This window comes from Haliotis cracherodii, unplaced genomic scaffold (genome assembly GCF_022045235.1).
Source record: "Haliotis cracherodii isolate W230 unplaced genomic scaffold, xgHalCrac1.p SCAF_1, whole genome shotgun sequence".
Classification (NCBI taxonomy): domain Eukaryota; kingdom Metazoa; phylum Mollusca; class Gastropoda; order Lepetellida; family Haliotidae; genus Haliotis; species Haliotis cracherodii.
Window position 1 is genome coordinate 76,096,845 of NW_027266264.1, and position 10,049 is coordinate 76,106,893.

General features: G+C 37.9%; 1 protein-coding gene across 1 annotated transcript; it reads right to left on the reverse strand.

Annotated features, from left to right (window-relative positions):
* Positions 1 to 791: 791 nt before the first annotated feature.
* Positions 792 to 8,839, reverse strand: LOC139468916 (major facilitator superfamily domain-containing protein 4A-like). The gene is made up of 3 exons (XM_071251056.1): positions 8,723 to 8,839; positions 2,609 to 2,894; positions 792 to 2,122 (listed from the first exon to the last, which is right to left on the reverse strand). Exons 1-3 carry the CDS (start codon positions 8,786 to 8,788, stop codon positions 792 to 794), a joined length of 1,683 nt encoding a protein of 560 aa, XP_071107157.1. The 5' UTR covers positions 8,789 to 8,839.
* Between the last annotated feature and the right edge of the window lie 1,210 nt (positions 8,840 to 10,049).

Sequence of the window (10,049 nt, forward strand, 5' to 3'; positions counted from 1 at the left end):
TTGTTGAAATAGTAAATTCGCATTTTACTTTTCTGAATGATGAATTTCTACAATACAATTGTTATTGCTGCTTCAAATTGTGTTGGTTATATTTTACCCTAGAAATATCGTTGGAAACGTTTCTTTTGGCCGTCAGTTTATGTGGAGCATATATATGTAAAACTAATATAGAATGCAAAGCGAATTTGAAGTGTACGACTAGCTTGTTGGGTTTAATAAAGTGTTCATCTCAAAGGGAAATGTTATCCAATCAAAACGAATAAACAGAGGTTAACCATACAATGTATAAGACATCTATTTCTTCATTCCGCAGGTAATACATTACTTTTGTCATGATGCAGTATTATCTACTTTCATGGTAACAGGTCAGCAACTCCAATGATGCAGCACACAAACGAGTCATTGAGTACAGTCACATCCTCCTGTTACAGGTACGGTCGGACCAGTTCAAAATATAAATATGCATGATATATATTTGATATACATTTAATGAGTCGCATCACTGCAGTAGGATGGTCCATATGTTCTGCTATTCAGTGTATGTCTATTTAACAACCAACAAAAACATTAAATCAGCTGAAATCAAGAACAAAAGTGAGTGATTATGCATTTCCATAAAATAGTTATATTTCCAATATATACACGTTAAATTTTATATGCGTTGCAAGTTCTAGAATTTGACAGCACACATGTATACTCAACGCTCCCTATTTCTTTCCATGATTAGCTCTGACTCTTTTATCCAAGAAATCACTTTTTCAAGTGAAAAGAAAGGTGAATGGCCTTTGGAATCAGGGTTCGGTTTTAATTTTGAAACCTTTACACCGCACCTGGATATTTAGCATGATAAACATTAACACCATGAAAATATTGATACCACAAAGAAGAAACAAAAACGCGGATGGCCCAATGTCTGTAAACATTATTCCTCCTACAAACGGAAAGGCTAGGTTCCCTGCGGACGCTGCTATCCATGAAAGGGCTACAAGTTGTGGAGACATTCCGACATAGTCAGCGGCCCATGCTATCCCCGCACCCTCATAGGGACAGGCAAACACCCCTAACAGAACAGTACTCAACCACAACATGGACTCGTAATACGGCGCCACGACTATGAGTAGAACTGACGCCACAACTAAACCTACAAAATTACCGATGATTATTTTAGCATGTCCCAACAGTGGTGTCAATGCTGTGCTGACGATTCGACCCAGCAGAGTGGAGATCCAGAACACAGATGTCATGTACACCATTGTAGACTTTGGGAGCTGCAAATTACCCTGAACACCGAAAGCTGTCAGGTAAGTAGCAAATACTATTGTCAGTGAAGTTAGAGGAAGATAAGATAAAAACAATAAAATGTAAAATATCACAGCTTGAAATTTTCCAATGGGGGGTATATCAAATTGACTGTAATCCTGTCTCTGGCTGTCTGTAATCGCTGCAGAGGCCCAGCTTGAGTCCCTCTTCCACCAAAAGTAGAAAAAAGCGAATGAACTTGGCAACAAAACAAACCCCATGGCGACATAAGCACTGCGCACATTAGTGTCACTTTCGGTACAGGACCCATTTTCAGCAACACCGTAATTAGTACGGCATTCATCTAACGCACTTAGTAACGGGCAACACACAGAAATAAGATACTGTACATCTTCCTCCGTTGTGTTATAGTCTTTATGCTGTAGGTTGCCACAAGACGTTTGCCAATTGCAATAATCTCTATTCTCATCAACATCTTTTGTCAAGTTCCATTCGCAGCTGTCAGTGGATCTATACGACAGAGACAGCAGGGCGGTACACGGACAGGAGTGATCTACACTCACATGGTCAACAACAAAATGTTCTTGTGTTTGTTTAGAATCATTGGCTTCAAAATGTCGAGTGACATTCACACAACTGTTCTCAACCAGAGCGAGATCATCCATTGAACATGAACCGTTTAAAGAAGCTACTCCCGTGGGTAGAAATCTGGTAAAGTTTGCAACTTTTGATACATCATCATGACATAAGAACGGTTCCACTATCAGAGGAGTGAGAATGGCGCCCAGGGAACTGCCGACAAGGATGAACTGAAACGCTGTACCCTTGTCCTTCCACAGCTCACTGCACACATCCATCAGAACTGTGGAAGAGATAGTTCAAGTAAGCATATCAACAGCATACACAATCACTAGAAAGGACAAGCTCATTAATTCGCGTAATCTAACTTTGCTGTTACACCTACATAAGGAACCGAACATTTTATATACTGGGCGATTTTCTCGAGAATTCTTGAAAAAAGTAATTATGTTTCAGTCTTGAAAAAAAAGAAATTGCTTGCCACAAAAATGACATTGTTGCAAGGTGTCTTTTGGGGGGTTCATGGTTTTAAAATAGTATCTGGTTTTGTCGGTGCACCTTACAACCTGTGAACCGTTGGCAACTGTGAACTGTTAATATTAAGCCTCTCACCAAGACGATAGAATAGAGACACAACCCCCAAGTAGACGCAGGCCATAGACACATTAAATGAGTCATTTCTAAAGACTTGTGACACCTTAGATGACAGTCACCTGTGCTGGAGTGATTATAACGGTGCATGTATATTTTAGTTAATAATAGTACTTACAACACGAAGGTATTGCAGAAATGAATCCCACCAAGGCGAACATGACATCTACGTAGATGTAGCTTGGTGCAAGAGGAATACAAGTAATCACAACTGACGCCAGCAGTAGGGAAATGCCCAGCTGAAGACGTTTCTGTCCGTATTTAGAGAGTGCCATGGCCAGGAACATCCCCAATGTTTCCCCAATGCCGCTGCTCATGGGAATGGTGGAGAGAGTTGCCAGGTCCTGCTTCAGGATCAGCTGCAAATCCAGCAGGGTGGGGCCCAGGATGGAATAATTGATGCCCTGTGTGATACGGTAAGACAGAAAGTATACATTAAAGGTGTTTAAAGTTGTATCCCATTTTACGCATGAATTTGAACCCTTGAACGACCTCTCACACACAGTTAAACTAGCAACGCTTGCATTGACTGCACAATATCCGAAACAGACCCATCCCTTTACGGAATGCCCAAACAATTTGCTACCAGAAATCATGTATCATTGATCCATTTAGCTTTACCAAGTTAGGTGACAGTTGACCTCACCAATACCTACTTATGTTGATCTTTGATCCCTGATCTTGGTTAATGTCGTACAATTTATGTCCAGCGTGTATGTCTTTACTTAACCAATTACACACTTCTGTATTAATAACATCCCTTAAAGTTTAGGAATACATATATACAATGCTGTACAATATTGAAACAGAAAGTACCATACCTGTAGCGACATTAATTACAAAGTTAAACGCACTTTCGGAAAACACACGCAGTTTGCATTATCAGTACTCGTAATGAAATCTAGCTTACTAAAGGGCAAGTTGTCGTCGTCTGAACCACCATACAAATCGGATACAAGGACCGGATATGACGTAATATCCTGCTTGTCATGACATAATTGAAACTGTTTACATTTTGAGTTAAATACCGAGTACATTGGCAGTTTTAAGGAAGATCTGATATTGTCACATAAACCTTTTTCGCCAAAAGTAAGTCCTCCAAAATAGATATCAGTCGAGTACATGTAGCTTGTCAGTTGTATCATTTACATTTATTGTCAGCTTTATCAGTCATATACCTTGTGAGTTACATCTGTCATATAGCTTGTCAGTTATCTCAGTCATACAGATTATTAATTACATCTGTCATACATTGTCAGTTATTGAGAAAGTCATATGGAATGTCAAAATTATAACTTGAAATTTAAAACCGTCATATAAGTTGTAACTTTTATGAATCAAAATATACTGACATTTTTATTTTCATTCATAGAATAAGTTCATAATATACCCCTTGCTACCTTAATTAATAAGAAAGTTATAAGCCTATCCGGGTCAATGATATAGCCTCAGACCACAGGCACCTCCATGGTACCGGGTTTTACCATTACCAGGCAGGAAACAGGAGAACATAGTGCCCTGTTTAAAATGGCCGTAAATTGTTTGCCAGTTTAGGGGGATTGACTTGGGATAGCTTACCCTCTGAATGCCGAGTTTTTCTACTGACGCACATTTTCCTAAGATCGGAAAAGTGAAGGTTGTGCGAGAATTGCGCTCACGCGGCACTGGATCTACCTCTGGCAATAAAATTACACAGAGGTGGAGAATATTAAATTTCCTATTTGATGGTGTAAAGTAAACTGCAAATATCAAACCGGTTTTAAAAAAATACTCTTCTCGGTGTTGTCCGAGAATTTATTCTGCGTTGAAAAACAGTAAATTTCTCCGCTTTTTATCGTACACCGATAAAAGTACTGTGCGACGATTTCTTTTACTTAGAAGCTTTACGGAAACTGTGAGCGAACAAAATACTGCCTAATATCTGAACGACATAACTATATATCAAATGGAGTTATATGCGTATGTATAACGACATACATTCAATGCCAAAAATAGCATGCCGTAAATGACGAAAAATGATGTTTCTCTATGACGTCAAAAGGCGACAGAAAGGTTACACACGTACAAAGAAAAGGGGGCATAACTCCACTATGCTTAGCACTAGTTTATTGTAACTCAGGTCACTTGGTGAGAATTGTCTGTGGGTAAGGATAATATATTTTCGTGGTGTTTTGTTCACGAGGAACCAAACTATTCCAACACAAATATCGATAAAGAAACTGTATACGTTTAGTTATAAAAAAATCCATAAGAAATGATGAACTCGTACTTTATAAAAAAGAGGTAATAGAGAAATGGATGGCCCTATATATCTAACCTATAACTTAGTCCTAAGATTTCAACATTCTCCTGAATGTGTAAGTGTAATTTGACTAATGTTGCACCATTATTAATGGAGCACAAGCCTTATCATCAAATGTAATGAAAAAAACCCAAAATAACACCATTCTATTTGAAGTCATTGCTGGTTTTATGGCTTTGAGAACGTCGGAGAAAGACGACAATGATATTTTGATTAATATATATCTCCCCTAATTTTCGTTTATGGTATGGAAAATGTGTAAAACGGAAGGAATTTGACGCTTTTTCGACACAACATAAAGTGACTGCTTTCACCAAGTAAATAATGTCTTGAATATGTAAACAATTAGATAGTTTATCGTGTATCTTAATTGGACAAGACACGCACCTTTTTGGCATCAATGTACGTAATGAAATACCCAAAAGAATATTTCAAAACGACCAAAATTATACTCAGTATTGGACACATATTTGTTCATTACAATGTTATTATTTCTCGTCCTCTCGTTTCATAATTACACAATAAAAGATGCATAGAAAGCTCTATTGGTATATAATTATCAGAATAATCCTTTAAGGTTGAACCAACGGGGTACCTGGCATGGATTTTGTTTATATACATTTTACAATTCCTGGAGAAATAAAGTAAACAATTTAATATCCTGTGATCACAATATTGGAAAAAAGAATGAACCCATTGATTATATAATGCAAAACGAGAGGAATAATTCGTAAATTGTTTGTGACTAACGCGCACCTGGCGAATCGTTAGATATCACCGTTCTCTGTATCAAATGACATAAAAAAACAATTCCAAGACCAAGACAATTCTTTCAGAAATGTGTGCATATATTTTAACGAAAAATATTATCCATTTTGTTAAAGTAATATATTAAGTTTTAGTGATAAAATATAATGAAACAGCTATTCAAGGACATTGGTTGTATGAACTTATAATATTGACTATTACACATCCCAGGAAATACGTACATGCTGCAGTTACATTTACACTTCATCTTGTAACACTTCTTGAAAGGAAAGAAATATAGTACTCGACACTAAAAACCTATCAATTGTTATGTAAACAATGTTCAAACAAACAGGAAATTATCAAAAGTTCGTTCATACATGTTGAGGCTTATATTTACGTATGATACCATTTTGAACATTGACATATATCCAAATTGAAATTAATTGTGTGAATAAATTGTATAAAAGATATGCAAAATCTCCATCATAACTGAAATTGTAAACAGCATGATACAATGACCGTGTGAAATCTCATTCAAGGATCTTCACCTCAAAGAAATTACAAAAAATATGTACAACAATGTTGACGCATGACATCACTACCGGTGACCGACTTTTAGAAATGGCGTGTTCACTGTCAACAGTACGCGGGATTTTACGAGGGGACTTTCGTTAATTCAGGGATCGTATATACATAAATGTAATTAGAAACATTCTGACAAGCTATGTACTGTTATTTGTTGTTATAATTTTCATTAAAAAAAAACGAAATAATTTTTATGTACACTCAATGTAGTGGTCTATGGGGAATAACTCCGGACAGCTTAATGTGTTCATGGTATGGTCTAGGGAAGATAACTCCGGACAGCTTATGTTATAAAATGTACTCTTCAGTTGGGGAGTAAGGAAGGGGGGAGTTCCAATATGTCTGCCTGCATGTATGCAGGCCATTGGTCATTTGATTCTAACATGTATGAGGAATTCAAGGATGTGTGTATCGCAGCTAAGTTTGAAATATACGTGAAGTTACGGGCGCCTCATAACCGGTGTACCTAAAACGTGATTTGGTAAACACTAGCCAAAATGGCGGAAAGTTCACTTCGGCGATCGTGTTTGTGTATTTTCCAAAACATTCTAAACGATTCTAGGGTTATCGGAGACGTTTTGGAATGATCATTGGTGATTTGATAAAAGACAAATACCCGTGATCACTTATATGCTATTTTTAAATTCATTTCTCCGAGTAAATATCCGAAATTTAGATGTCAAAACATGCTGTAAATAACGCCGTGAGTGGTGATTTTGTAATGTGTAAAAACTGGCGACATTTACGATGTACCTAATTTTCAGAGGTCATTGTCAGTACTTTTGCTTGGCCTGAAATGCCAGGAGATGATATCACAGAACAGGGAATTTCACACCTTATTCAAAACTGTGAAGCGTATTTGTGTGGGTGATGTTTTTTGTATTGTATTCGATTTCAAAGTGAGGGTTGTAGAGGAGTGACATATATTTCCCTCTGGCATCCAGGGGGTTAAATAAAACCTTTTTCTCTTTGTTGATAAATATGTTTGATTTCCAATTGGGACATGCTATTGACACCAGCTTCCGATGATTTGACGCCAATTTGTCTGATATTAGTTATTGAGGACTATCATTTCACTATAGATAGCGACGTGGTCTCAGTCCATATAACCACCGGATGTTAGAAAACATATGCCCAGTGCTGTACAACTATGCAACAAAAAGTTGCTGTTGAGGTATCCTGATCTTTCAGGACGCTAATGCTCATAAACACCGTGGAAATAAGGCCAATGCGTTCGTTTGGCAGCAAGTCGTAATTAGGGCGAACGTGCTTACAGTATCCACCCTATGCCAAATGATCTGTACGCTCTGCAAAACCTCTCACCCGGAAATGGAAGGCCATACCACAGACTATCATAATGGACCTGGTGATCATGATGAGTAAACCCTTGGGGTCAGAAACAGGGGTGGTTACACAAGACTCTGATTCTCTACAGCGCACTAAATGTGTGTGTACCATTGGAAATGCTCCAATCATTGGCTTGTAATCGCTTTTCATAGATATTGAACTGTAATCACAATACATTCATTTTCAGCCAGTATGTGTTTAGTAAAACCCATATATATATATATATATATATATATATATGGGTCGGGTGTTTCAGTAATATCACTATCCTGCTTCAGGGGCCTGTGTCGCTCCTTACTACAAGCATAGTCGCCTTTTACGGCAAGCATGGGTAGCTGAAGACCTATTCTACCTCGGATCTTCACGGGACGAACTCGTTTAGGAGCACACGCATATATGCATGACCCCATACAAGTTGCATCCCACAAAGAGTTATATTATCTACGTTTCTACTCCAGTTTGACACTCTATACAGCATCCATTGACACGAACTAATTCAATCCTTATTGAGTACCTATATGTATACTGAAATATGGTTAACTGTGATTATCTTCACCTTTCTACATCACCAAAGTGATTATCATACAAAGGTGAATGCCTCACTGACTTGACTCCAACCAGGAATAATTGTGTAGGCATGAGTAACAGTCACATGTTATTTAGTACGTGCTTCTCAAAAGGTCAGGCTTGGACTCAGGGATTTCACCTACGACCAGTACAATGGGCAATGTGACCTGTGAGGTGTCATCAGTATATACTTTATAGTGCCTGAGTCATGTACCAATATATGTGCACAAGGGTAATGTTTATGTTAAATGAAATGTTAAGTATGGAATGAGATGAAATATAATAAAACCACATTTAGTCTCATATATCCGTCACTCGATATGAATGATACAACTCTCACTCCTAGGACTTATATACCTGGCAATATAGAACTGACATATCTGACATGTATGACCGATATACCTGACAATCTGTACCACTGATAAAATGTATGACTGGAGGCGTGGCTGTCATGGTGAATATAACTGTGTTGGACTGGATGGATGAGTGAGTGAGTCAAAATTAAAGTCACGAGTTATACATTAACACTAAATAAATTTACATTATGTAAAACCTGTCACCACAGCCCTGTAAAATAACTGTTAGACTATCACAGACATATATGTAACACTGATATGTCACCTGGTGTGAGTGACAATATCGACTGGTACGGTTCAAACATGAATTTCGTCAAATACTTACGACAACGAAAAAGGCCCAAGCCATCCAAACGGTTTCACAAATCTTCGAGAAGAGGGTAACAGACATCTTCTGCCAGAGGTATGCACGTTTTTGCTACATGATTATGGTACGATGCTCAAGAATCCAAACCTACGTGCCGCTGCATAATCTGTGAACTGCGAGACACATTTCAAAGTCCTAGCATCTGGAGCTGTAGGCGACATCTGATTCAAGTAACACCATTAAAGTCACACGGCAACAATGTTATACATATTTAGAAGAGGGGACTGGTGACTGATTATGAACATACCATCCATATTCTGCCATTTTGTTTAGACACAGACTTTAATTTATTAATTCGTGTTTAAATGTATATATCGTTTGTTTGTTTCTTTGTTGTTTTAACTCTGCACTCAACAATACTGCAGCTATATGACGGCGGTCTGTACATAATCGAATCGATCAGACAATCCAGTGATTGATATCATGAGCATCGATCCATGTAATTGGAATACGATGACTTGCATCAACCAGGTCAGCGAGCTTGTAAAAGATGGCAATGTGGTGACTCGAGCCCGTGTCTTCGGAGAGATGAGCGAACGCTTTAACCACTAGGCTACCATGACACCTCAATGCATTTTCCAATACATTTCGATAGAGTATCTGTAATATACATGAATATAATAATTTTGGAAATTAAAAAAGTGAGGTGAATCCCCTCAGTGGCGGAGTTTTTCGTTTTTCGCCTGTCAATTTTTCGTCCGTTTTACGCTATTTCCGTAATTTTATTTTGGTCAAGCATTTGTGATGAAGTATCCTCTAAAGTATTATACCTGTCTAACAGTGTATTTGCCCTTTAACATTGTCATGTCTTTCACTACAACGGAGACAAACTGGGGAGTTGTGACAGGACTTGTCCATACTGCTGGCGCTTGAAACATCGAAGAGGATGAGGCAGTACATGTCCACCACCATGTTGTCACCAGTGAATCATTTCATATAGGTGACACTTTGATGGACTTAATTTCTGCTGAACATTTTTTACATTTTTACATGCAACATGTCAGAGAAGACATTTTGCCCGATCCCGGACGATGCCGCTACATGAATTCAATGTTTTGTGCTCTGAGTCAACATTCCCGATTTTGCAAAATGATGTGCTCCGAGTAAATGTATAGATTGTTGTCTATTTGCACATTCCCTAAGGAACCTGGGGACGAGTGGCGTTTTTACATTCGCCACATATCTAAATATCTAAATCTGATGCAGATGAAATCTTCAACAGATGAAACAGTGTTTGAATCAACATGTCTCATCTCTTTGATTTTGAACGAAAACCAGTAAGTTT

Bases quoted from the DNA above. Each gene is read 5' to 3' on its own strand.
- LOC139468916 (XM_071251056.1), bottom strand. From the start codon at position 8,788: ATGTCTGTTACCCTCTTCTCGAAGATTTGTGAAACCGTTTGGATGGCT. The intron at 2,895-8,722 runs GTAAGTATTTGA...CGTATCACACAG, and splicing joins CTTGGGCCTTTTTCGTTGTC to GGCATCAATTATTCCATCCT. The intron at 2,123-2,608 runs GTAAGTACTATT...TCTCTTCCACAG, and splicing joins TTCTGCAATACCTTCGTGTT to TTCTGATGGATGTGTGCAGT.